This window comes from Genypterus blacodes, unplaced genomic scaffold, assembly GCF_046128005.1.
Source record: "Genypterus blacodes isolate CSIRO-AG114 ecotype Tasmania unplaced genomic scaffold, CSIRO-AGI_Gbla_v1 ptg000111l_1, whole genome shotgun sequence".
Taxonomy (NCBI): Eukaryota; Metazoa; Chordata; class Actinopteri; order Ophidiiformes; family Ophidiidae; genus Genypterus; species Genypterus blacodes.
The window spans coordinates 3,810,622-3,838,477 of NW_027466915.1; the positions used below are offsets into that span (position 1 = coordinate 3,810,622).

Sequence of the window (27,856 nt, forward strand, 5' to 3'; positions counted from 1 at the left end):
GGAGGAAATGTTCACCTGCGTGTGTGTGTGTATGACGAGGCCCTGACAAGTCTCTGGTCGGACTTACAAAACAACAAATAAGGTTATACTACCATGATTAATCGTTCTTATTCATCTGATTTCAAAGTAATGATAGTAAACATCTGGCTTGGTGGAGAAATGAGCTCTCTTAAGTTCCCCGTCCATCTTATTTTCCACAAATTTAATATCCAAACATCCAGGTGGACGAAAGACAAACATATGACAGTTCACTGCTCTTCCCATGTGTTTACATACGCATCATATCCCACTGACAGCATTTTTGTAAATCCAAAGCCAGAATCTGTTATTGGAAGTGAAACCATGTCCACTTCCTACATAGAAATCCACTTTTTATGTTTCTTTCTGGTCATTCTGTTAACTGGCAGTAAGTTCTCTGACTGGATTTCTCTAAAATCAATGTGTTGAGCAGGGATGATGTACTGCAGCTGTCTGGAGAGAAGCACTATAACCTGATTTCATTCATGCAGAAGTCAATTATAGTCTGGAAAGCCCCTTTGGTTCAACATGGGATTAAAGAAAGGACTTTCTTGAGTGATGTTTCTCAGAACACACAGAGGCTGACTCACACACTCCCTCTGACTCAGGTCGTATATCTGACCAAATGTATCCAGTCATGTTTGATCAATCAGCTAAAATGGAAAGTCATGACAATAGAGTGATGGACACTGTCAGATCTGTGTTCCAGGAATATAAAACATTTGCATTCTTAGCATTATTTGGAGCATTTTTTAAATTTTCCCTGGGAAACACACAACATATTATCTTTTATCAGTTCAGTCATGACTGTTATGATCCTACAAAACCTGAAAGTAGAGTTCAACTGATAATAAGTTGGAGGCAGACAAGACAAACCAACACAAAGTTTATTTAGAAGAATTAATGTGAATAACCAATACTGATAAAGGCTGGCTTGCTGTTTTAAAACGTTTTACCTTGGTTACCAGCCAATCAGGAGAGGTGGTGAGGCCATGGTGCCAGCATCTCAGCTGATAAACCTGTTTTAAATAGAGAGAGAAAGGGGTAGAAAACGGAGAGAGAAACAGAAAACAGGCCCTCAAACGCACCGCACAGAACAATGACCGGCTGTCTTTAGTCCTCTGATGGAACAATAAGATTTGACCATATAGTGAATTCATTGTTATATTGGTGTGGAACTTGAACTGTTTGCACAGGTCAACGTCTAGCTGCCAGTCCTCTGCGCTCATGAATAGAGCCGTCAGTGCTTTGAGCTGCTGTCTGGGCTTCGATCTCTTCCATCCTGCTGGTTCCTTCTCTACACCCTCCTATCCTGTTTGTTGTTGTTAATCTTCCCTATGTCCATGACTCAAGTGCACCTATTCATAATTTAAATGTAACAAAATGTAATTGTTTTTCTCTGAGCCATGCATCACCCTTCCAGTAAGTTCCATCAGAGTTTACTGTCCCTCCACTCAACCTGTTGAGTAACTTGTTTCTGCTTTGAAACAACAAACCAACGGACGATGAGATCCTGGTGGAGGTGAAGGCTGTGTGTGTGCTAGCAGTGTGCGATTTTGAACAAAACACCACTATCACCTGATTTATTGGTCTAACTAAAATGAGGCTTCAATTAGGGTAACAGGGAACTTTTACATTTCAGTTCTTCAGTTCAGAAAGCCTGAGCAGAGCAGATACACAACATGTGGAGGAATTCCTGACACATGAAGTAATTCATTTAGAGTATCACAGCATGAAGTGATATTCTGACACACTGACATATTTGTCTGTATCAGTGCAGAGCTGCGCCTCATACACTCCAACCACAAATAATTGGCTCCAGCTTTTCCTGCAATCTGCAGCTAGAAGAGCTTTGTGTCTGCTCTCACTCTCACTCTCACTCTCACATATCCCAGCATGCAACTGGAGGACAATTTGAGTCATTTTTTTTCTCTACTAACAAACTTAGTCAGTGTTATGAAAGAACATGATTACATCTTATTTCATACAAAATAAAAGCTGCCAAGGCATCATTCAATGGTTGTTTGATTGTGAAACTTTGGATTAAAGGAGGATCAATATTATCCTTTTCTCATCATCAGAACTAATTAGGTAGTTAAAAGAGTCCCGGAGGAGCCTTATAATGAGCTGCAGTAACACAGACACTGTTTCTATTAGACACACATACCCTTTGCTATCACTGTGTCTTGGTTTATTCCCATAATAACAATAAGGATATTACTATTTATACACTATGATGAAAAATGCTATACTGATTTGGCGTATACTAGCTTTTTTATCAAAGTTTATTTCAAATCAGTCAGTGTTGTTCATACCACACAAATTGTGTCCCCTTTCTTAAATACTTTACTACTGGATCACTGACAAAGTTTACATTCCAGGATGTCTTCCAGTTTCTGATGGATCTCAATGCAGATTTCCTGTGTCCTCAAAGGCGATTTCATAGGCCTTACAATACAAGACACACTCTTACACGCTTGTAATTTGTGGCAATTTATATTACAGGTAAAATGGTCAGATTTGGAAGTGTTGCCAGGTTAAAGTAAAGAATACTTGATTTTAAACTAAAAGGAAGCAATCGGATCCCCTGTTGTGATTAAACTCTGCTCCCTGGTGGTGATGGGTCGCAAGTACAGACCAGTGTCACTAAACGTGCTATGTTGTTGTGCTAAAAATTGTCTCATAATTTCATGTCCAGTTTAGCAAGTGTCGAACCGAAAATGTGTGGAATTTGTTAGATTTTAAAGAGTGTGATTTATTTGGAAAAATGTGCAAAATATTAAAGTTTGAATTGTGTTTTCTCACTATAAACATATACTGGTTGGACAAAATAGGTCAAAGTTAGCATTTCAAAGGGAATTATGTAAAAGAAAAATATGTATGAAGAAAATGAATAAGCTGAAAGATAATGTTTGATGACAGTTGGAATATTTTCAAAAACTGATAGCGACTGCGAACTGGACTAGAGACCCCTAGAGGACATGATGGACACTACATATTGCCAACCATTGGTTTCAAGGGGGTTTCAGCAGTTGTGTGATAGTTGTAATAATCAGCTGCCTTCAGGGTCTGGTCCAGGTCAGGGTCCAGGTCTGGGCCCCAGGCAAGTGTCTGCATTGCATTTGTAAATTAAGAAATCGCAATCGTTTGCTTCTTCTTCTTCTTTGTCATTATTATCATTATTGGTAGGAGTAGTATTGTCTGACTGGACATGAAATTATGAAACAATTTGTAAGAAATGTACGTTTTGAAGACACAATGCTGTACTTGCTGCCGGTCACCAGTGAGCAGAGTGTAATCACATAAAGCAATCAATCAATCAATACGTCGCTCACGATTGTCTCCTTCACGTCTTTTTTTTTTTTTTTTTTTTTTTTTTTTTTTTTTTTTACATCATTCTTTAAATATTTTAGGTTTCCTTCAGTCATTTCCCTTTTCCATCATCGTAATCATAGCTAATTGAGATGTTCTTGTTTTACATGTTAATAGTCCTTATTGTTATTATGGGTATAAACTAAGACACAGTGATTACAAATGGAGTGTGTGTCTAACTGCTTAATTAGTTCTAATGAAGTTTTACGATCATTTTGACAACAATTAAATGATGCCCTGGCAGCTTTTATTTTGTCTGAAATGAGATCTAATCATGTTCTATCATAACACTGACTCATTTTGAGGGCTAATGGAGAAAAAAACACTCCAATTGGCCTCCAGTTGCATGCTGGGATATGTGAGAGTGAGAGTGAGAGCAGACACAGAGCCCTTCCAGCTGCAGACTGCAGGAAAAGCTGGAGCCAATTATTTGTGGTTTGGGTGTATGACCGCAACTACACTGATTCAGATAAATATGTCAGTGTGTCAGAATATCACTCCATGCTGCCTGAAAAATGATGCCTCCACATTTTGTCTCCTCTCTGCTCACACTTTCAAAGTTACCTAATATAAACAGAAAAATACTTGGTGTTCATTACACACACTTACCCTCATCTGAACCTCATCAACAAACCAAAATTCCCAAAACATAGAGATGGTGTGTAAAATTCTCTTTTACCTTAATGAGCATAAATGCAATATAATTAATGTTTAAATATGATGCCTGCAACATTTCCAAAAAACATTGAGAAGCATTGTAAAAGTTCTGTGTATCCCAACTATTATGGTAATGATGTTAACATAATCTACAATAATCAACATCATCATCATAAAGACAAACAATAAATTAAATCATCACAGAATAACGTTTTTTCTTGAGTTCTTATAACTTCCACAAAATATATTTATTGTGTTTTTATTCCAATATCCAGAATTTATTTTGTAAAACGGAGTCGTTCACGTTTTTGCCACAGTTGTCTTTATTTCAAGGCATCATCCACTTTTCTCTGATTTATACCAAATAAAAATAACAAAAAGGTCAGAGTTAGACAAATTCTCTATGTTACTATGAGTATGGTTCATATCTTTGAGTTTTACATATGACATTATAAATATTTACATTTAATAATGTTATAATCTGTCCAAACATCTTCTGGTTAAAACAGCGGTCGCGTTCACATGACTGGTCGCGCATGCGCAGTTGCACACTTGGAACTCGAAATATTACATTTTCTGTCAGGCTTTTTGCACTGGACATCACACTGACAACCGAAAGGCTAAATTACAGGGAAAACAACAACAATAACAATACAACAAAACGTGTTGAATCGGAATCAGTATCCTGGATGAGCAGCGATGAGCTTCTTTGGTTTCGGTCTCAGCGCGGACATTGATATAGTTCTGAATGACGCCGAGACAAGAAAGAAAGCGGAGCATAAGAGCGAAGACGGGAAGAAGAACAAATATTTCCTATTCTACGATGGAGAAACTGTAGCCGGGAAAGTCAACGTCACCCTCAAGCAACCGGGCAAGAGGCTGGAGCACAACGGCATCAAGATCGAGTTCATCGGGCAGATAGGTGAGCGGACGCGGCCTGTGTCTACCCCTTAGCCGTTGAGAGGGAGAAGCAGCTCTCGGAAGTTGTGCAATATTTACTTTTATGACGTTTTAGCTTCATGCCAAATGTGTCCCGACACTTTGAACTTCACACCTGCACGCGAACGCACCGTAATGTTAATGTCAGTTTGAAAGCGTCAGGTCTCGTGACAGATGTGTTGACGGTGTGCTTGAACGCATCAGCTGAGACCTTAAACGCTCCACTTCCGTATATTTTCCTTCTACAACTCAGACCTCTGACCTTTTATCCTCCTCTAACCTCTGTCACAACTCGTGATGATATGAGACAAGTTCAGGATTTGCATTTAAGATGTTATTCAAATAATTAATGTTGAAGTGCAAGTGTTAGACCAGTGGTTCTCAAACTGTGGAAGGCCAGAACCCAGTGATCTGCAAATACATGGCAGATTATTAACATTAAGAAATAGTCATTATTAGCAACATCACCCAGTAACTGCTGTAAACTCAATGTTACCACAGAAAACTTTCACCTGAGGCTTTTCAACTTCTAGTAAGGTGGTTGTTGATATGTTTTGCTCAAAGGTTGACACATTTAGAGTCTAAATGAAAAGATATGTTACTGTCTGGATGGCAGACTTTGCAAAATGAGGTTATAAGCTTATAAGGGTCCACTACAGTTTCTGGGTCAGGCTATGCAGAGATAGATGGACTGGGTCAACACATACACTGTTGTGTTATAAATAAAGCAAATTCAGAATAAAAGCAGAATAGAAGCATGACATTAACGTTCTATCCTCCTCTCACAAGCCTTGATTGTGGAAAGGGAGAGTTAATGAGTGAATACAGCTGGAAAACAGGTTTGAATGAGCTGAAAACCTTTATTCATGTTCTATAGTGGATCTCTATGAAGGTGGTGGTTCTCACTTGGTACGTAAGGACTACGATTGAGAACCGCTGGCCAAAAGAGTTAAAACTATGTGAGGACAAGTCAAAGTAAAGACATTAAATTAAGCAGAAACCAGATCCAGTCAGTTGTTTAATCAAACTGCTGTGATTTGTCCACCATGACAGACAGAGAGGAACATAAATTTACTTCTTCAGAGTTTAATTTCTTTAATGGTAAGTATTGTGGTGGCTGTGGGCTCCATCCATTTGTCTTTGCCAGACTGTGCATTTTGAATTCAGTCAGTAGCACTGCAGTGCGCCTCCTCCTGTATCTGTTTATCATTATTTGTGTCAAAAGTGGAGCTTGGAAGAAGAGTTGCAGTTTTGAAAATCACCCTGTTAAGAGAGAAAGTGGAGTAATGAATCAGATCAGATCAAGTAGCTGCATTTTGTATCTTCTCTGAGGATCCAATCAATATATTAATATGTTAAGTAAATAGTTGAAAGCGATTTGACTTGAATCATATTTAAGAGAAAGCTTTTATAGTGGCCTTACTGCTCCCTTGCAGCTGTCTGATGGTCCTAATGTGCCTCTTCCAGAGCTTTACTACGACAGAGGGAACCATCACGAGTTTGTCTCTCTTGTGAAAGACTTGGCTCGTCCTGGAGAACTCACACAGTCGCAGACGTTTGACTTTGAGTTCACGCACGTGGAGAAACCCTACGAGTCGTACACGGGTCAGAATGTCAAGCTACGGTAAGATCTACTGAAGAACTGAACAAGAGCGGTTTAGTAATCTGCAATCTAAACTCAGTATGAAACGATCACATGTACAGTTTATTACATAACAACACCATCACAGTGTTACCTCAGGGCAGGGGTGTCAAACTCAAATACACAAACTGGGACTAAGCTGCGGGCCAGACTCCATATTTCTTGAACAATGGACTATAATTGTGCATGTTTTCCCTTCTCTCCAGATATATGATCATCAACTTTTTCGTATAGAAACATACTTAAGTTTAGCTTAAACATTAAATCTGGAACAAGCACAACTTAATATTATAAAATGGCTCTTATTTTTATCTTAATCCCCTCTATTGCTTTGCACTATCCACTTTGCTGCTTTAACGTGAATTTCCCCATTGTGGGACGAATAAAGGATTATCTTATCTTATCTCTTATTTAAAACACATGAGAAATGGATTTTCAAATAAGAGATCCGTTTCTTATTTTTATTTAAATAAAAGAATACTTTATGCCTCTCTCTAGCTGTAACCTTTCAACTTTATTTTCCATGGGAACCTTTTTTTCACAGAACAGCAAAACAACCAAAATAAAATAATAATTTCCTTCAATGAAAATCAAACAATTCAACTATTCACAGTCCATGACTTTGAGTAGTAACACAAAAGTCCATAAAGAAAGGCTCAGTTTGCTACACTCTGTTTTACTCTGATGCACATAGATCTGTGCTGACGAACATAGAGTGACTTTGATTAGAGTGTCACTGATTACTAAGCAGTCCAAACTTACATTTCTGGGCTTCAAAGTCGACAAATGGCCGGGTACACTCGGCGCTGGTTACGTAGAGTTATTCAGCAAACTGTGCACTTGGCAACACGGAGGTAGAGATCTGCTCTTTCAGGTTTGGCAGCACGGGAAATGGCCCAGGTTTCCTTGTAGCATCTGAGTCTCCCACAGGCACAACTGGGTTTGAAAAGCCCTCACCGCAGCGTACATGTCCGTGATGACACGGCCCGCCCTGAAGATGTATAGAGTAATAGAAGTATTTATAGACAATTTTTGAGCCGTAGGAGCTGATTTCCTGTTTGTTTCGCAGATACTTTCTGAAGGTGACGTTAAGCCGGAGAATGAACGACATCAGCAAAGAGCTGGAGCTCTTAGTTCACACACTCAGCACCTACCCAGAGCTCAACTCCTCTATCAAGATGGAAGTAGGCATCGAGGACTGTCTACACATAGAGTTTGAGTACAATAAATCCAAGTATGCCTATAATATATACACAAAGATCTCAAAATGACTGGTGAGTTTATGTGTCTTGTGTTTGGTTTTGATGGACAGGTGCCATTTTCTTTCCAGGTATCACTTAAAAGACGTGATCGTAGGTAAGATCTACTTTCTGCTGGTGAGGATCAAGATCAGACATATGGAGATCGACATCATCAAGCGGGAGACGACTGGCACGGGGCCAAACATCTACCATGAGAACGACACAGTGGCCAAGTATGAGATCATGGACGGTGCACCAGTCAGAGGTAACATGAAGGTTTCATGCTGAACTCTGACCTCTGCCCCCCCATGCCGGCTCTGGGGGTGCGTTCAGTTTTTGACAGACTTGATTGATTTTTCTGTCCTGCAGGAGAGTCCATCCCCATCAGGCTGTTCCTAGCGGGCTATGAGATGACGCCAACCATGAGGGACGTCAACAAGAAGTTCTCTGTGCGTTACTACCTCAACCTGGTCCTCATCGACGAGGAGGAGAGACGCTATTTCAAACAGCAGGTACGTCAGCGCATACTGCAAAATGTCCCAATGTGAGTCATCAAGTTCACTGTGAGTCACATGCTGCGTTCAGGTCATCTAGTTTGGCTCGTGACTTTGCTTTCTTAGTACTCAAATAGTTGAAGTTGTGAGGTCTTGCTGCTTTGCGGCTTATTATCAGAGATGATATTCATTTATTTATTCATTCGATCAATCTTTCATACATAATTACAATACATTTTCTGTATGCCAATCACATAACCAAGCCCTCCAGGGTATGGGAGGGATACGACATCATAACAAGATAAAGATATATAGGGGATATGCAGTATATTCAAATCATTCACGACATCTCACCATAAGTATAAATGAAGAAAAATACCCCTAAAGCAGCTAAATGTGTCAAATTACGTAAACAGGAAACTCAAAATGGCATAAACTCCAAAAATTGACAATGATGCAATTCTGTATTTGCCATAAAATGAGCTCTAATTGCCATGCAGGACTCTGTAGCTCATTGCCGTTACCCTTCAGGAGCTCTAAGGTCGTGGTTAGATTTCTGTGCTGGATCTCATTACCACAGTTGTTTAAATTGTATTGTAAATATTACTGTTTAATTTATTTCCATCATAAGCATGACAGGAGACTCGGCTGATTTTATACATCAAATTCAATCTATTTGTCATGGAGGTGCTGCTTCCCAGGTTACAACAGCTGCATGGCTCCATCTGATGAGCGATGAGGGTAGAATATTAAAGATATGATAGAAATATATGATAAGAATATCAATAAAGCACTCAAGTATATGAACCATTTAAAGCACCTGTTTGTTCCAGCCTACAGACTGAATTTATGTCAACATTGATATATTATTTTAGTTTCGAAATCCTAGAATTTCCCGTATATAGAAGGATCTTTTTCTAATTGCCCAGCCCCCCTTCCTCTACATTGTCTGTTTCATTAATAAAGCGTAATTTGCATGTTCAAGCAGAGTCAAGCAAGGCTGATGCCTTTTTGGGGCCAAATATCTGGTGAATCATTCAGCGACACTATGAAATGGAGGTCGTGGCGAGCTTACAGATGAACGGGCTGGAATATTGGGGAGGTCAAATATAGGATGAGGTGCTCAACCAACCCAAGCAGGAAGGAGAACATGTAATCTGTGCACTAAGTTGTAAAGCTCAGTGTGCGGATCCCCGTTTCTCCCAGAGGTCCTCATTAGCCTGTCAACCGACGGATGAGTGAAGATGACTTGCATCAGGATGTAGGCTGGGTTATGTAAAGTAGTGTCTTCAGGTGACATGCCTGTAGTGATGTTTAGTGTGAAGTATTCAGTCATTTATAACTCTGTGTTTGACCTTTTAGTATTGATTCCTAGCAGATCAGACGTGAGCGACCACCTCATGCAGGATCCCATGGTCATAATCAGTCATTATGTCATTGCAGGAGATCACGCTGTGGAGGAAAGGCGACATAGTGAGGAAGAGCATGTCTCACCAAGCAGCCATCGCTTCCCAGCGCTTTGAAAGCTCCTCCAATGCAGAGAAAGCCACGATCAATGAGGACGACAGCTAAAGCTCTGAACATCCTTCATCCTGCTGTAGGGAGAAAGTGTGTGTGTGTGTGTGTGTGTGTGTGTGTGTGTGTGTGTGTGTGTGTGTGTGTGTGTGTGTGTGTGTGTGTGTGTGTGTGTGTGTGTGTGTGAGAATGTTTGGCTGTATTTGTTTGCATTAAGATAGTGGGTGTGTGTGTGTACAGGCACTGTACATATATAGCACCTTTACAATATGCTTACGATACCTCTCACCAACACACACACACACACACACACACACACACACACACACACACACACACACACACACACACACACACACACACTCCATAGATGGCAGGGGCTCAAGGTGCCAACCTGCTCATCAAGAGCAGGTCACTTAGACAGGCTACCTAGGAATCAAACCTGAAACCCTCTATAACCCCTTTAGGGTCTGTCTGTCTGTCTGTCTGTCTGTCTGTCTGTCACGGGAGACAAATGCACTTGTGTATGAGTTGGAGATTATATATGAGATTATGTTTCTAAAAAAAGAGCTCACATTTCTTTTACATTGTGATGTCATTCATTTAATATTATTATTTTGCATTCATGCCCCCTACTTATTTGTGGTATTGACTACAGTCTGACAGATACTGGATTCTTTAAGGGCGATGTCAACATTTGATAGTAAAATAAATGTTCACAGCTGACTAATAAACTTAATATCTACAGTAACAGTAAATATAATAGAACAGTATTTCTCAGCAGCACATGTCAATGAACAGGCCACCAACATTAAACTCAATTGAAATGCATTGAATAAGATTGATGCATCGCACTTTCCCTTTTGCATAATTCTGCATTGTTCTCCATCTGACTCACCTGTATGAGTTGATCATTTTGTCCCTGCTGAAATCTGTCAGTCTCTAGTTTTTATGTCAAATTTTGTCCGTATTTTACCAAACAAGCCTGTTAAATGCAAACGTGCAGACGCTCTGAATGAAAGGAAATGAATTTACAAATTTGTATAAGACGATGCTGAGAATATTTTCATACATTCCAAGGCTTTCCTCAGATAACAGAGGTGAATATAGAGTATTTATTTTAAACCGAATTCATTTTTATCCGCTCCATTTGTCCATTTCTACCAGCATTACCACTGCATCACTTGCTTGAAAAATGCAAATGTACTAACTGGTTGTGTGTGGGATTTTGCTCTTTACTTTTTAACACTGTTTGTTCTATTTTGACACTCTGCTTTCATATTTGCACTATGATCTCTTTCTGCTTTTTGTGTTCTCAGTGCTGGATGAGCTGGACTCAGGAGTAAAGTCAAACTCTGTCCTCAGGCATCACTTTCTAATCCAATAGAGTCACTTTAACACTTGTGTTTAGTGGGACTCCTGCCTATTAACTGCCTGTAGAATGTTTGGACTACCATTTTGTTCAGCTTTGTGCCGAAGGGTTTATTGCCACGAGTTTCAGTGCAATACTTGAGAATAATTGCCACTTTGTACTGCCGTGCCTGTTCTCCCCATTTATTTGCTGCAGCTGCTCTTAAACTGAGCGTGGGGATGTGTCTGAATTTGGTTTTATGATCCTGTTATTGTAAAATAATGAATGTACAGAGGACGATTCTGTCTTAGTTTGGCCTGAAAATCATTTACAGTCCGTTTACATGCACGTTGAAATGTTTATTTTTAGTCCCATTAAGGCCGTAAATCTTTTTACTTCATTAGATTGAGATCTGTGTTCATTGAGTCAGGTGGACTCCAAATAAATTGATATACTGGAGCATGTGAAGCAATCATTATCTTATCAGTGGAACGATGGTATCTCTCCCTTCATTGGCCACTTAAGCAACAAGTCTTGTATATGTAATGATTATAGAGCTTATTCGGCTTGTTGCCTTAATAACAGCACCGAAAAATCCAATATGACGTGCATGTTAATGAACTGACTGACTGAGTCCTTATCACAAACTTAGTAATGGAACCGGAACACAATTATCTACTCTGATTAACCAGAAACAAAACAAGTATGATTATGCTACTGATTGACTGAGCTCTTATCAAAAACTGAAAAAGAAATAATCATAAATGTGTTGTTTTGTCGTTTCTGGTTAATCAGAGTAGATCATTGTGTTCTAGTTCCATTACTTCCCTTTATTACTTTTCTGAACTTCATTTTTGTGGAACAGCATAAGAACACACTAAGCCCAGACGCACCCTGTTGTCCTTTGGTTGCCCTGATCAGCTTAACAAGCTCTATGCTGTGCAACTTATATATATACATATATCACTGTGTATCATGTGAGGGGGTTAGATATTTTTATAATTCATATCTTTAAAAGATTAAGTACAAATGAAATATAACAAGCTCCATCCCAGCTTATGTTTATCTGTCTTGACCGCCAGGATAAATCAGTGTTTGTATTTCAGAGGTTTTCTCTTTTTGCTATATTGTTGATGCTTTTAGAGATATCTGCTTCTACTGGAACTCCATTTGCACTGGTTATACAGAGTGTGACTGTAAAACACTCAGTTTCACATGTTTTAGTTGTTCCTCTTTGTGATTTTTGTCTTTGTATGTGCTGATGCAGACAGTAGCTCAACTGATTTATGTTGTGGTAGAGTAGCCTGAGATTGAAATAGGAACAAAGGATGAAATGTGAATATTATTGCACAATGTAAATGCAGACTTCCTTATAATATTCATATTTTATCTTCCTGTCTATAAATGTTCCCCTCCCCATTTTCTTTTAATTAAAAGGGAGTTATTGAAAAACACATCTTCTCTGTCTTGATAACTTTACTACTTATAATAGGAATTTACATATGAATGATAATTTTACTGTTTCAGTCTCTGGTTCAACACATTGGTCCTCAGATGAGCTCTGACATTGTTGAGTGAGGGTTTTTTGCCATTTTTGTTTCATGATCTTTTGAGATGTGTAGAGTTGTCAATGCTTTACGGTGAGAATATTGGTTAGTATAACTTTGTTAAATACCCTACAGCTTGACCAATCATGTATTTTGTGCATGTGAAGATACAACTGATACAAAAAGTGTTTTGTGTTGTTGATATGAGGAAGGATGAGTGTCAGATTAAACAGGAAACAGAAGAGGTTCAGTTAACCTGTAGTGACATATACTTCATGTGTATATTTCTATATTTCTAGAATATATATGTAAATCATTGTTCTAAATTAGAATGTATTGGGGATCCCAGGTTGATTCTAATGTAGATTCTTCAGATTTACATTTATAAAGATAACTCAATAAAATATCTAATTTAACAGAAGAAATCCTATTTACAGACACATTATATAATCAAACAGATAAGTAATTAATGCTTAGAACTAATTAATATAATAGATAATTATTAAATAATTAGTAATAAGATGCATATAAAGTCCAAACCATCACCCATGTATGAACCTGCATATCTGGTTTATCTCACACCCAATAAGTTAAATGAGGTGTATTCAGTTAATCAAGATCTGTGGGGAACCAACTCCTGATCAACTGAACACACCTGATTTGGCTAATAAGTAATTTTTGAATCTGATCATCTGAACCGGTCCAGCGACGTCTGTGAAAGAACAGCTGACGAGGAGGGAAAGGCCTTGTGTCAACATGGAGAGACAGCTGACATGAGGAAACAGACGTCCAAATGGGGGAGGAGAGACAGGGGCCTCACATTGATCAGTACTTCTTAACAGGTCAGCCAAATCACTCAAGTGAAGCACAGCGTCTGGATGAAGAGCCTCAGAACTCCTGTCATGGAGGAGGAAAACTCAGAGCACTGAGACGTTGGTAGAGGGACCCAGCCGACCACCAAGACCTCCAACAGAGAGGGAGATACACGGGCACAGACCACATGTGAAGTGGCTAAGTGCAGCTGATAAGAAACTGTGGGAGGTAATAAACACTGACTTGACCCGAACTTGGGAGCAAGTCAGAGGCACAGAGGAGAAGCAGCTGGAGAAAATGGAATCTGGGACAACGGAATTCACTTCAGAGCCCTGCGGAGATGCCATGACATCATTGTTGCAACTGGTTAGCTTGGTGACATCTTTGTAGTTGCTTTCCGAAATTTGATCAGGCCACAATATAAAAGTAACCACCAGGAACTTCAGGAAGATAGGAAGTGCGGGTATATCTGGGACGCCAGGATTCACTGTTGAGCCCTCCAGAGATGTTATGGGCTCATCAATGACACACTGAAGAAGGATGATGCCCACTTGATAACCCCAATGTGCCAACTGCCTGCCTGCCTGCCTGACTAACCTCTCAAAGCAATCTGCAAGTCCTCACACTATTGACAATAACATCTCATCCAGTGTTTATTGACTCAGGTGTGGGTAGAACAGCGAAAGATGGCAAATATGCAATGGAGTGAAACTTTGAGGATCAGGATGCGAACCACTGGACGTTTTGCTTGACAAATTAAGTTTTTTCATTTTGTAGCAAATTGTGCTCTATAAAAACATCAATTTATATTCATTGAAACATGGTAAATATTGGGCATTTTTGCTCTAATTCTAGAATGAGGGAGACATGTACATAAGATGCGATTCCAACATGTTTGGTCACTGCATGTGAAGCGTTTCTGCAACTGAATGCTCAAGTTTTCAGTAAATGGAAGGTCAGAGAGTATGTTCCAAGTCTTACCACTAGGGGGCAGGTGTGGCTCATGTTTCTTACTGAGGTAGATGAGATTTTTTTTTAAATTTACAATTCAATACTGAAATGTAAATGAATTACGGGTGTTTATAGTTGTATTGTGTGACATAGTTCTTTGGTTTCCTCACACCTGTCATATCTTCTGTATTTAACTCAGGCATTACGTAAGATTTAAAAAAGATGTGAATGCTTAGTTAGTACAGAGAGCAAAACTACTACTAACTTCCCCTTGAAAATAGAAGCAAAAACGTCCCCTCCTGGCTCAGGTGCGTTAACAGGTTGTCCAGACAACAACAAATTGTATCAGATTACTCAACACATTAAACATGGAGTGAAACTCAAACAGGCTGAATACCACATGAATGATATCATGGACGTTTTTCCACATGAACAAGCATTGAAGTTTATATGTAGAAAAATGTTTTGCTTGGTGAACATGACTGAGCAAAACAAGACAGACGCAGCCAGAGTGCTGAAATATGCCCACAAACAACAAATATTTGCAGACAGATTGATCAGGAGCAACATGAACAGCTGCCAAATCTGGACGTCAGCGGGCATGAACAGAATGATGAATTCACTTCAGCAGAATGAGGAGCAATTGAAAAATGGCTCTTCTAGTACAAAACTACATTAATCAGCCAAGTGACTGTCACTTCAGATTCTCGCAAGCAGGCTCAAACACGGTTTTGTTTGGTGTGGAAATTGCACATTAGTCAGTGAGTTGTTGTCGATAAGTGAATTTGAATCACATCCAGTATAGTCACACACATACAGTATAAGGCTGTATCTTATCTTATCTTATTTGAATTAAGGGGTATGTAGGCTTAAGAGTTTTTGGATGGTTGTGCCTGTTTCAGATACTGCAGAGATGATGGGATATTTCAAATGTTGCATCTTTCACTAGTAGATGGATTGAGGGTTTACTGGAAGTTAGGAATTAGTGTAGAGAGAGATATTTAGAATTCAGAGCTCATCCCAAGTTTCCATTAAGGATTCAGTGAACTGAATTATGTTTGATGCATTGATTCATTTTTATCTGCTGTCATATGCTCAACTTTCAAAATCAGTATGTGTAAGGCTTCAGTGCCTCGGTGCAGGACTGAAGCCTTATTCTGAAGCTCAAGTTCAGCCTCCAGTGTTAAAGGCCAAGCATTCTTGAGGAAATGTCATGATGGATGAGTGACTCGCATTTAAAGTGCTGGCCATTTTCATCCTTTCCCAACAAGCCTTCAGGCTGTTTGCTGTTACATTTATTTTGCTGCTGCGGTGAGAATGTGAGTTTCAGGTAATCAACAACATTTGGATTGAATGACATGACTGAAATATCTTGAGCCCAGTTTCACCGGAAGCAAGTGTGAGGGCTGAAAGGATATTAGACCCAGAGTGTGACTATGATCCTGTGTTTGCAAGATGGCTCCTGAACAGTTTCAGCTGTGTCTGATTTCCCCTACGGACCGACGTTTGTTCTTGCTGACAGAGCTGACAGAAGGGTTCTTCATTTTTATCTCCAGGGTGAGTCAGTCTGTCACTTAAGCCTGGAAGGTGGAAAGTGAATCGAAACAGGTCAGGTATCATGTATCTGAGAGGAGCAGGAGCAAAGACATCAGATGCGATGGCCAGGTTTGAATTTCCTCTTCGATTCCTTAAGTTCTCCTTTAGTAACTCCATGACTCCTTATCTCCATTTCATATGTATGAAACAGACAACATTCATGAGGATTTCTAATGTTATGTTCTACGTTTCTGCATGAGAACACCTATTTCAAAACAAACATGTTCACACTGCCAGTTCAGCCTGTTTACAATGATTTGGAACAGGGGAAACAGTTCAGTACTGAGGTTTGACTTTTGACCTAATGTGGCTTGGCATTGATCAGTCATCAGTTTAGGAATAGAAATGATATGGAAAAATTTACAAACAACAATATGAGTCATATGGTTGCTGGTTGAAACCCCATCACATTTTGCACTCAGGGGCTAAACCTTCAGCTTTAAAAGGTTGACTCCAGTGAAGCTGAAGAGCAGAGGTGTCAGACTCCCAACTAGGGAGGTACATCACATCTAGCATCACATACCGCTACGCTGGACTCAGATCTCTCAGCGAATCCCCCTTTGAAGAGAAGCCTATTTATCCAAAGGGCCACACTCCCTTTCTAGCATGATGTAATATGTGTGTGTGTGTTTATGCCTGTATGGGTGAGTGAGTGTGGTGGTGTCACTCGAGGTCCTGCTGAAAGGGGTCCAAGAGGGAAAACAATCTTGAGCATATGATCTATGAGGATATGAGTCAGACTTCTCCATCTCCTCAGAAAAAACAGATTTGTCTTTGTATGGCGTAATACTGAATGAACACATCACTGCAATCCTGTGTTTGAGATTCACATACAGTATGTGTTGTTTGTGTCAAAATGACACTGGTGAAGCAGAGGGTGGCACTACGCTGTTCATCTGATCAGTGAGCTGCTGTTTGCATGTGAAAACTGCATCATCACTGCATATCAACTATGATACATTACATGAAAAATGCAAAACATCACAACATTGTGTACAGCCAAGTGCAGTCAAGCTACACTTTAACCCTGTGGAGTCTAGAATTAACTAACTAAATCATTTCACTGCTTCATGTTTCATTAGATTGTTTTTTATTTGCTGCCTAAAATTTGCATTGTTTATAAATTCACTTCACTAGACAGAAAAACACATTTTTGTTGTGGGAATCTTAACATTTCTGACAAACTTGTATTGTCAAATCAGACAATTTGAGTGAAGAAAGCTGAAGAATCTAGCAAGATTCTTCTCCAAGATTATTTTCACGTAATTCATTTTCAATTGAATCGTTCAAACTTGCTTCATAAATGGTTTTAAGACGTTTTGGCAAATTCAAATTTTCATGTCCACCTTTTCACAACCCCAAATTTGTGATGCTTCACAGTGCAGCTTTTATAGGTGAAAGATCAAAGATGAATTCAGTGCACATCAAAATTATGAAAATGACTTTGGACTCCAGAGGGGCTCAATTTGCTTTCATCCTGCCAGATTGAGTTCAAATACTAGAACTAAACAGGACTTTCCCTCATTATCTGAATTCAATGTAGTGCTGAACACATTAAGTCTGTGATGCCTTACTGCAGGTTGGTAATGGTGGGATCTGTAAACTGAGGGTTAAGGTCTATTTTCCGGCTAATACCTGTTAAGGCTTCTAATACAATGAAGACCATTTCACACATAAACCTAAAATATTGCATGGTTCCATGAAGGTCACTTATGCATTGTCTGTGTTGCTTGAATTGCAGCAAATTCAAAGTAAATCTTTAGATTAATATATTGACCATGAAATCATAATAACATGGATAATTAATAACCTTCAATACTTAAATACTTGTTTGTCACATGCAACACAATAGACAATTAATTGGGTATTCCACACTTTGTTTGCCAAAGCTGACAAATTTATTGAACAGAATAAGGCTCTGCAATATTCATGGACCATCAGTGTTGCTCTGCGGTGCACCTAGTATGTTATATTGTGTGTTTAGACGGATACATCCTAAAGTATTTGATTTCTTCATGTCTACCCTCTCTGGGGCTGAAATCGCTTTAACCGTAAAAACTCCGATAGCCCTTGAAGGCACCACAGGGACACTTCAGCTCCTCTGCTCCCAGTCTCAGTCTGTGGCGTGCTCGCTATTCATCCACACGGGCAGAGCCTCTCCTCAACTTTTAACCTGGAAAAACGACCCGGAACGCTAACAAACAGAGAATGTAATTGGGATTTCGCAGTGGAAATGTCGAGTTATTTTTTTTTTTGGTGAAGGTACTCTGTATTTTAGATAGAAAGCAAATGCAGCTGAGTGAACGCTGTTGTCCCGAGGGAGCCTTTTTGTTTGGGGTTAATGTGAATGCAACTAATGGCGCGGTCGCCTTCAGCTCGGAGAGACATTGAGTAATATTGTGTGATATGTTCACCCGGAATTGTGTGATTCTGATGGGTCAAGCTGAAGCTGCGTGTGCGGAGCTCAGGAGAGGAACATTTACCAGCGGCGGAACGCCAGACAGACACCGCGAAAGCTAAGCCCATCTCCACCGAGCAACGGAGACAATACACAGACACAGGTACTTTAATTTCCATTTTTTTTGGGTTACATGTTTGTGGTGTTAATTTCATTCACCAGAATAACTTTGCTGAATAAGTATCATTAGTTTCTGGTTGGTGGCCACTCCATTAAGAGTGCTAACGTTAGCCGGCGCCTATGTATGTATTGTGTGTGGGAGAGGCAGTCAGGGACATGTGTGTGTGACTGTGTGTGTGCGTTCGAGCGTGCGTGTGCCGTTGGCCAAAGGGAATAACGACTACCCAGCAACATTTGGCTAATCCCTTGGTACAAAATGCAGTGAGGAGAACTACATGCAAAATTCCAATCGAATGTCAGGCATTTTAACGCCGCTTTCAACTATTGTAAAAGTTTCAGTTTGTAATAGAAAAGGTTGAATATTCACATTTTAGATTTGATTCTGGTCCACGGTGTTACCTAATTCAGCCACACCCCACAGCGTGAGGTCGTTAGTCCTATCTGATGTACTTTGGTTAGGAGGCAAGCTATTTTAGAAAGAGCGATTTTTTTTTCAATGGAGTTTGCCGTGTGGTGTTACCCTGACAGGAGAATGGTATGCATGCCAGCAGGCGTGTACAAGCCCATCCATGTGTTGCTCAGTCCTACTAGAAAACATTCAAAGTTTTGGTTTTGCATTGGCATAGAGCTGTGGTTCTCAAGCTGTGGTGCGTATTCCAACTGTGGTACATGACTGAAATGTTCTGTTTAGAATAGATAAAGGGGCAATCTATCAAAACTGTTGTGCTATTCAAAAATAGAAAGCTATCCTTAAAATATTCCTCCAATGTTTTATCATAATTATCATGTTTCAAGTAAGAATCACACCGTAATTCTTGTTGGAAAATAATTTGGCTTGTCCTGTGTGCAGACAAAGTACTTCCCTTCTACCTCAGTGTTGCATTTACTTGAATTGATCAGCTGTGATCTCAGTCACCTAGACAACAGCAATTAGCCAGGAAGTGTTTAAATTTTGGTTTCTTTGTAGATTTGTGCTTAGGTCGTTGAAAGGCTTTTGTTTGTGGTTGGGCTGAGCACTTCCCGGTTTCACTCTGAGTTTCAATGGGTGGGTCCTGTAACCTATCTCTTGCTTTGTTGTGGAAAACCGACAGGGACGGTATTTTTCTCTAAATACTTGATGCCCTCAAGAGAGGTTGAACGGGGCTGGAAAAGCAGAACAGGCTCTGATCTGGGACATTTAGGACACAGCAATTAGTCAGTAAGTGTGTTTGAATCTGTGTTGCTTTGTTGATTTGGACACTCACTCCGCTCTGCCAATGAATGATGGCTAGTGCCACCACCACAACGAGGCCCTAAATATCTAGCCAGAGACTTCTCCTTTGTTGTCCCAAGGTGGCGGAATGACTTACCAAACTCTTGGAAAGTATTTGGTCTTTACCAAAGACTTTTGTGAACAACGTCATACCTACCGTCTACCTATTTATTAAAAGAACCCAAACCCTTCAACTAGAACTCCCTTTCTTATCACTTTCACCCTTAATTTTGAGTGTTCTAGGAAGGATTGTCAGAAAGCCACCCACAAGTTATTTGATCCAATGGTACTCTAATGCTTCTTTCCTTGTATTTGATTAGATTTAGATTCAGATATGCACGGTTAATCCTTATTTAACTTGGAAAACCAGCCAGCTAAGCAAACAGGAAGTGATAGGAGTGAATAGGCTGCACAATGCACTTCACAGTGTGTTCACATAAAGCATGCAATCTCTAACCACAGATCTCACAACCCACAGCTAATCATTTTACTCATGTTTTGGTGGAAGATAAAAGGGGGGGGGCTTGATTTTTACAGGGTTACACATGGATGAGAACATGTTCTATTTTACATCAATGACCTGAGACATGTTGCCATGGCTAGAAGAAGAAACTTTTAGGGGAAAAATGGCAGCGGGAAAAGCAAATCAGAGAGGCGTCTTTGATGTGGAAAGCCTGGATTCACTTTAGCTTTTATAACGCTGAAGGGACAAGCAAAATCTATTAGGGGTGCGCCATCTGCAAGAACTGTGTCGTACACAAGCAACAGAAGGAACATACACGGCCACCTTGTGCGTCGTCATCCTGATCTCGTGGTGGAGAAAACAGCTAAAGTTACAACAACTGGAAGTCAGCCTATATACACACACTTTGTGACTGCAGGTGACATGATCACTGCATAGAGGAGTGAAACACCTCTGTGCATGCTGATCAGGTGGTTGTCCTGAAAAAGAACATGCGTATTTGAGGATGAATAAAACGCGTAAAACTGAAAATATTCTCGTGAGGGATAGTTGTATGCTTCCTTGAAACATTTTAATCCCAGAACTGTTTTCTGGCAGCTTGACCGTGGCCAGTTTAGGACTATTGTACATTGGAATGATGACACATGTGGACATGGACACCCCACGGGCCATTACTCTTCTTTTCTGAGAAGGTTATATGGGTAGTTATTGCCTTTTGTATGTAAATATCATTTTATGTGTTTATAACTATTAATCAATTATGGTTAAATGATGGTGTAAGTAAGTGATGCACTTTCATTTATTTCAATGAAACCCGCAACATCCCCCTCGGGGTGACGGCACCTAAGACCTCCAAAAGCTTGGGAAAGACCTGGATTTGTATTAGCACAGCGTCTCTCAAAGCGTCGCAATACTGCCACCATCATGATTGCCGTGAAATTGTTTACATGCTATGGTTCATGAAGCCTACATTTAAGCGTTATGGCTCAGTGCCTTTTCAGCACAATGAGAGAAGACATACTTTTGCCAGTTGGCTCTTTGGTGTATTGGTTAAACCCAAACGCTCTGTGCTGCCTTTATACTCGACATGTTTGAATTTGATCTTACGGTGATGCACTGTCCTTCTTGAGCTTGTCATTTCTTGCATGAAGTAATGAAGTTTCGGTTTCTTTGGGTTTTTGTTCCACTGGATTTAAGTCTTATTCTCTCTCTCTTATACTCTCTGATTGAACACTGTTAAGGGAAAAAAGGCAACACTGTCACTGACTTAGTTACAAGATGTTCCAAAAATGTCTAGCCACACTGCCAAAATGTGCCGTGATGTTCCTCTTTACCTACATTGTTTATTTGAAATGAAAGGAACACAGTGGATCTCACCATCTGCACATTCGGGTGAAATGGGATCAAAGATTGTACAAACACCAAGATGTATTTTACGGTTATATTCATTTTAATCCTTTATTGTAAGTCAAGTATGTCTTTGGATGCCGAATGTCAAACGGTTTCTTATTTATCATAGTCTGCCAGCAACCCACTCCCAGGTGTGTTTAGAGTGGGCAATGATAAGAAATCATGACATCACAGTGCAGTTCCACAGCAATATCTTAATGTTGACGTGGTCATAACTCATCAGCCAAATCAGCCGTGGTGGTTTTGTCCCTCATGTTCGCTCCGTTCAGTGAGGACTTTCTTTGTTGCCGGTTAAGAAAGGCTTGTATTTGGAGATCTAAACAATCCGTCCGAATCGTCTGTCGTCTTAGTTTGCTTGAAATGAAGAACAGATGATGACGCTTAGGGAGAGATTTTACAGTGGCAAGAAGGAGGTGGACATGAGCTATTATATAAAGGACACTAATCATAAATGCGTCAGTCATAAGGAAAGCCATTAGTATTTTGTCCAAGGCCTGTTTTTGGACCATATTGCTGCCAGTCCCTGTAGCATTTATAATAAAACCATTTGAAAAATCAGCAAGCATAAAATGGATAAGGAGCTCCCATGTTATCTGACTCTCACAGGCCATTGCACCAGGTGTCTACTGCCAACAAACCAGTTTTTCTACTCTATCTCTATTTGATTTAGTGTGGCAGAGTGATGTGAGTTTTAAAAGGACTGCTGAGGTCTAAACAAGCAATGAAAATGAGCCGTTCTTCTTCCCCGGGCCCCATTTAGCTACAGTATCATAATGTAATAGCCCTTCTACAGCGGGGTTCCTGGCTGAAAAATGGTCTTTGGAGAACACATTATTTTAATGCTGAATTTATCAGTATTAACATTAACTGCATCAAGTAGCCACCCCACAGTTTTCACCAGATGACGTTGTTTGAGAGCACATTGTGTTTTACAGCAATGACCTGGCCAAGGGGAACAGTGACCTTATTCTCACTTCACTGCTCTTTGGCTCTTCATCTGTTCCAACAGTGACTATAATGTGGCTCATCTTGGGCCTCTGTTGGCTAGTTGCCTTTCCCTAAGGGATTTTTACTTGACTCAATTGACTTAAAGATTTTGAAAAAATGTATTAAAAAGAATGTGAACCCGATATTGGTCTTTACCGCTGTTTGGAACCTATCCAACGACACTCACCTCTCCACTTCATCTCCCTCCCTCCCCTCTCCCTTTTTCGAAAACACTGATGTCATACAGTCAGGCGGTTCGCACTGTGGCTGTTTCACAACAACGGTGGCGGATGAGCGTGATGGGGCTGTCGTCCTCTTTGCGTCTATTTTGATAGCTTGTTTCACATTAGAATTAGCTTTATGTAACACACAAACACACACGGACACTCACACACAGACACACACACACACACAAAAGGCAAAATGCTTTTCAATCAGAGCTGCTGTGGTGTGCACTGCGACAAGCTCAGTGGTGCTATCAGCCATACAAAGAGCAGAGATTTTTCACCAGGTCTGGACTGACGAGTGTGTCTTTACATTTGCCAAAGCACAAGTGCTCCAAATTATGGTAGTGGTAGCGCGCCTTGGTTTATACTGGCGTGATTATAGTAATCCTGCAGCTGTCTCGTGGGGGCTCGTGAGGAAGTCCGACACTTCAAAATGCATTGTAGGTGCAGCGTAATGACAAAGGCCGTGCAGGTGCCTGAGCCGAACATACTGCGATAAAGTTAGTTTCACCTTAGACAGCGTATTTATGCATACCGAACTAGCAATCCATCCGTTTCACACTAGTGATAAAAGTACATTTCTTAATGCAGTTTACTAAAACATGTTTAGCACTAAACAACTTATGGTTGAACCATTTTACATAAAAGAGATATATATATATATTTTACCCTAAAGATATATTTATTACTAGTTATTACTGTATACGTATACATTCATCTTGTTGTGTTGGTCATGTCTTAATGATAAATATTTTAGCCTACTAAATTGTCATATCACTATTAATTGCTCATTTAATGCAATGAAACCACTTTCTTTTCTATAATTCTCGACATAATCTTTGTAAAATGCTTCTTGCCTGCCCTCAAAACTTAGCTGACTTCTTATTGGCGTCACAAATTGACAGTTTGGAGACAAAAATACACCATCAAATCGGTAGTATGCGTGGCAGTTTAGCACAACAACGGTATGCAGACAGATTATTCCCTTTCCTTTTCCTTGTTACGCAACCAAATGGTTTGTTTTGCTGTTATGTACATGAAACCTCCTCCACTCTCAAAGGTCTTCTTGTTTGTCTCCGTCCTTTGCTGCCACGCACAAAGCCAGACATGACCCCTGACCCCCGCCTTGGATACTGACGCATTGTGAGGGGCTAAGCATCCATTGTGACTCCTTTCCGCATGTTCATCAATTATGTATAAAGCATTCTGTGCTTTCCTCAAGCCCATAGAGCATTCTGCACTGTCCGTTGGCCTTGTCCCCACAAACAGCCGCAGACTCTCCATTCCCGGCATTAAAAAAAGCTGTTAGCTTCAAGTTACCTGCACAGTGGCAGATCCCCTGAGGATTCCGTGACATTCCCAAAGGAGATTCCATTCCCCCGTAAACAATTCTGGTATTGAGATAGGCGGTGATTAGCGAGTTGCCAGGGTATTCCCACAATGCCACCGTGGAGGCTAATGAGCTTGGCTTGAAAAAAAATAGTTGTCATTCAAGATCCTGCTGGCAACAAGTGTGTGTGTGAAAGTGCTGTGGACGTCACATAGCTGATAGTTATGCTGGCGGTCTTACCAAGAGAGTCAACATTCAACAGATCTTGTTGTTACAGTGGAGAAAAACATCTGCTGAGCGCTGGAAATATTCAGAGCTACAAGGATTGGTTGAGAGATTTATTGATTCTGTTAGCATTTTAAAGCACTTTTACTGCAGTTGTAAGGTGTTGAACCCATGGGGCTGTAAAATCATTTAACCACTGGTTCAGTTTTTTGACTATTGGTGGATAAGCTAACATGAATTTTGTTAATCTTAAAGCACCAGAGAACAGAGGCGGGAAATTGCAGCCCAAGTATATAAAGCAAAAGCAAGGACCAAATAAATGGCAAATAAGATATCGTAAGTGACATTTTTAAGATATGGTGACCTTAACGAGCAATGACATTAATAAGAATTGAGGAAGAGCGACCAGAGTGCACAAACACCCACTTCCCCTAAGTCAGTTTGGACATTAAAAAGTACAACTACAAAAACAGACAGACGTTCCCCAGAATTTCATCACACAGAAAGTAAAGGAACGTTTTTTGATTAGTTGTTAAAATTCAATTTTGGACACATCTACCAAATGTTTTGCCATTTCTGCGCTGTTTGCAGTGACCATTACCCTCGTTGGGCTAAAATGAGTTTGTTTCCTGGGCTCAGTTCTAGCCTTTGACCTTTGACATCATGTTATCCACACATCTTTCCCGCTCACTCACTCTCTGTCACTCTCACACACACGGATACACACATACTAAAAGTATAAGAAATTAAATGCAGTCTGAAATTCAATATTAGATCGTTATTACTGGACGCATTGTTGCGATGTGTAATCTGTCTCATCATGATAGTCTGTAAATCTCTGCCAAAAGCTACACGGAATGGAAAACATTCAGCTGTTGCCGCTACAACCACCCTGTAAACTGTCGCCTTTTCCAGTGCGGTCATGTGTGTGGTAACTTGTCAGGAGTGAATTGTGTCATCTGTTGGAAAGAGACTTGACACACTCGCTCCATTTTTTATGACAAAAGCTTTTGGCATTTAATTCAGAGTTTAGGGATGTTTTTAGATGGATGCAGTTTAGAAGAAATCATCCATCAGATGAGCTCAGTCCATTAAAGAGATCGTATACTCGATTTCCAATTTGTATAAAACGGCCATCATTTCAAAGAACCTTGTCAGCAACATCTTACTCAAATTGTTCTTGTCTGGTGGTCTGTCCATTTGTCTGCAGTGGTGCTTCTTGTTTGGTCTGAATGGTTCATGCTTTGTAGTTAGTTTCAGACTTCTTGAGCAGGATGCTCTACAGCCCGGGGGCTTCAGACAGCAAAGGCCTAGTGAGGCAAAACCTTGCCTAAAGCACATTTATGTAGTGGGTCACACTGATTCTTTCCATTGGACACACACTTATCAATACCCAACACCCCCACTACACCTCCATTCCACTAATTAGGTTGATGGGTGTCATGTTGTCTGGGTACATTAAGGTCAAATCTACCCATCATGCCTTCACAAGATGCTCACATCTTCAAGTACTACTATATATTATACTCATCTCTCTTTTGCAATAAAGCTAAATGAAATTCAATTGCAGTCACCTTCAGGATAAACTAATATAGGAATAGAAGTATATAATGGTATATCATATATTGAATAACAAGTCTGTATGTAAGACTGCACAGAACTTATTAAATATGCATGCAGCATATGGTCTCTGTGCACTATCAGCATCACAAACACAAGCGTCGCTGCTGTAGAGGAGACCCGATGTGACCATTTTGTGACATTGTAGCTGTGTTTAGTAGGAAGTGAAATTAAAATATCCTGTTTCACAAGAGGAAAAGTGTTGAAAGCCTGGAGCAGAACAATATCCTCTGAGCAAGACTGTGCAAAAAGCACAATGATAAACAGTAATAGCCAACAGCTGTAGATTTATAGACGACACAGGTGTGTTGTGGAATCTGGAGGTGGTGCTTAGGGGCAGGTGGCGTAAGCTGAGTCATGCAACGCAAAGTGCAGTGTTGGCATCGGCAACTTGTAGGTGCATCTTTAACCAGGCTATGTCACTGATGGGGGTTAACCCTGCCAGTATATATCCTCAGTGTAGCGGTTTTTCCGTGGCGCACAAGCTGAAACGAAACGGTTAGAACAACAAAAAGCGCAGTGAAAAAGATACAGTAGTTTGGCCTCCGTTTGGTATTCCAGTGAGCACTGCAGGGGCACACGGAGGTTGTCAGCTGGTTTCTAGGGGACACACTGAAGTGCACTGGCAGTTTTTTGGTCTTTCGATGTGCATGGATCTCAACCAGCTGGTACAGTACACAAACACTTTGTAAAAAGGTTAATTCATGCAATATATCAGGAAATTCCTTTTTGTATTGCATAGTGATTCATTGTAAACCTGTTTTTACCAATGCAGCTGGATGATGTGACTGAAAAAGTACAACATGTACAGCACACACAGATGCAACATAAAGTGGGTTTATCAGGCTTCTTCACAAATGTGGTAATGCTGATGGTCCCAAATAATGTGGAAATACATAGTTTTCAGTTAAATAACTTTTATATGATTTTCTTTGGAGTGGGAGGGGGCCCTACTTCACCTAAGACTTAAAACAAGTTTGGGAAAGCCCTGCACTGGTAGGCCACACCCTCCTATGACAGCAAAACAAATGACAAGGTTGGAGAAATGGAGACGGACGCCACTGACACCAGCCATATCGGAGTCTATACCAGCTCTGTCAGAGTGCAGCGTCACCCTTTATTCTTAGTTGTGCATTGGTCGTCCTCTCTCTGCAGTGCTGTGTTTGAGAATGCAGCTTGGCTCTTACACAGGTTCCTTTGGAATTGACACACACACTCTATACTTGCAGATATATTTGTACGTTTTCAACCCTTTATGTTTTTGGATTGTGTCCCAGCTCTGCCAGCTACTTGGAGCTCATTCTCAACCATGGCTCACACTTGCAGTTGTTTGTTCTTGCCGAAGAAATGCAGTGTTTGATAATGTGCCCCAACACAAGAAGCTGTCAGAGCTCACTCAGCTCACTGTGTCCTCAAACATGCGTCATACTGGAGGACATGTTTTCGTTTGAATGTGATGAGACTTTCTTGTGCTCATTTTGAAATAGGTTTATTCATTTTAAAGGTTTTTTATAACCAGATCTCTAAACTGGATGAAGCACAGTTTCCAAGTAAGGCTGTTGTGTATACTTCTAACACAGGTTAGGAATGTAAAAAAAGAAACTGCTCAACAGCAACAGATGACCTCT

At 40.2% G+C, this 27,856-nt stretch overlaps 2 protein-coding genes across 3 annotated transcripts in view; both read left to right on the top strand.

The window, feature by feature from the left end:
* The first annotated feature begins 4,603 nt into the window (after positions 1–4,603).
* On the top strand, positions 4,604–12,683 carry vps26bl (vacuolar protein sorting 26 homolog B, like). Of its 2 annotated transcripts, none has more exons than XR_012964677.1 (7): positions 4,604–4,969; positions 6,454–6,610; positions 7,698–7,862; positions 7,959–8,134; positions 8,239–8,381; positions 9,807–10,106; positions 10,299–12,683. XR_012964677.1 is itself a non-coding variant. In XM_076161316.1 (7 exons), the coding sequence occupies exons 1-6, from the start codon at positions 4,747–4,749 to the stop codon at positions 9,933–9,935; spliced, it is 993 nt and encodes a 330-aa protein (XP_076017431.1). In that variant the 5' UTR covers positions 4,604–4,746; the 3' UTR covers positions 9,936–9,960; positions 11,198–12,683. The 2 variants fall into 2 exon arrangements, 1 of the variants encoding a protein (XP_076017431.1); XM_076161316.1 differs by having other exon boundaries at positions 9,807–9,960; positions 11,198–12,683.
* A 5,583-nt stretch (positions 12,684–18,266) lies between these two features.
* arhgap32b (Rho GTPase activating protein 32b) overlaps positions 18,267–27,856 on the top strand; it is a 78,034-nt gene continuing 68,444 nt past the window's right edge. The window contains exon 1 of the mRNA XM_076161219.1: positions 18,267–18,697. The gene's annotated coding sequence lies outside the window, so the exon portion shown is untranslated. The remainder of the gene's footprint in view (positions 18,698–27,856) is intronic.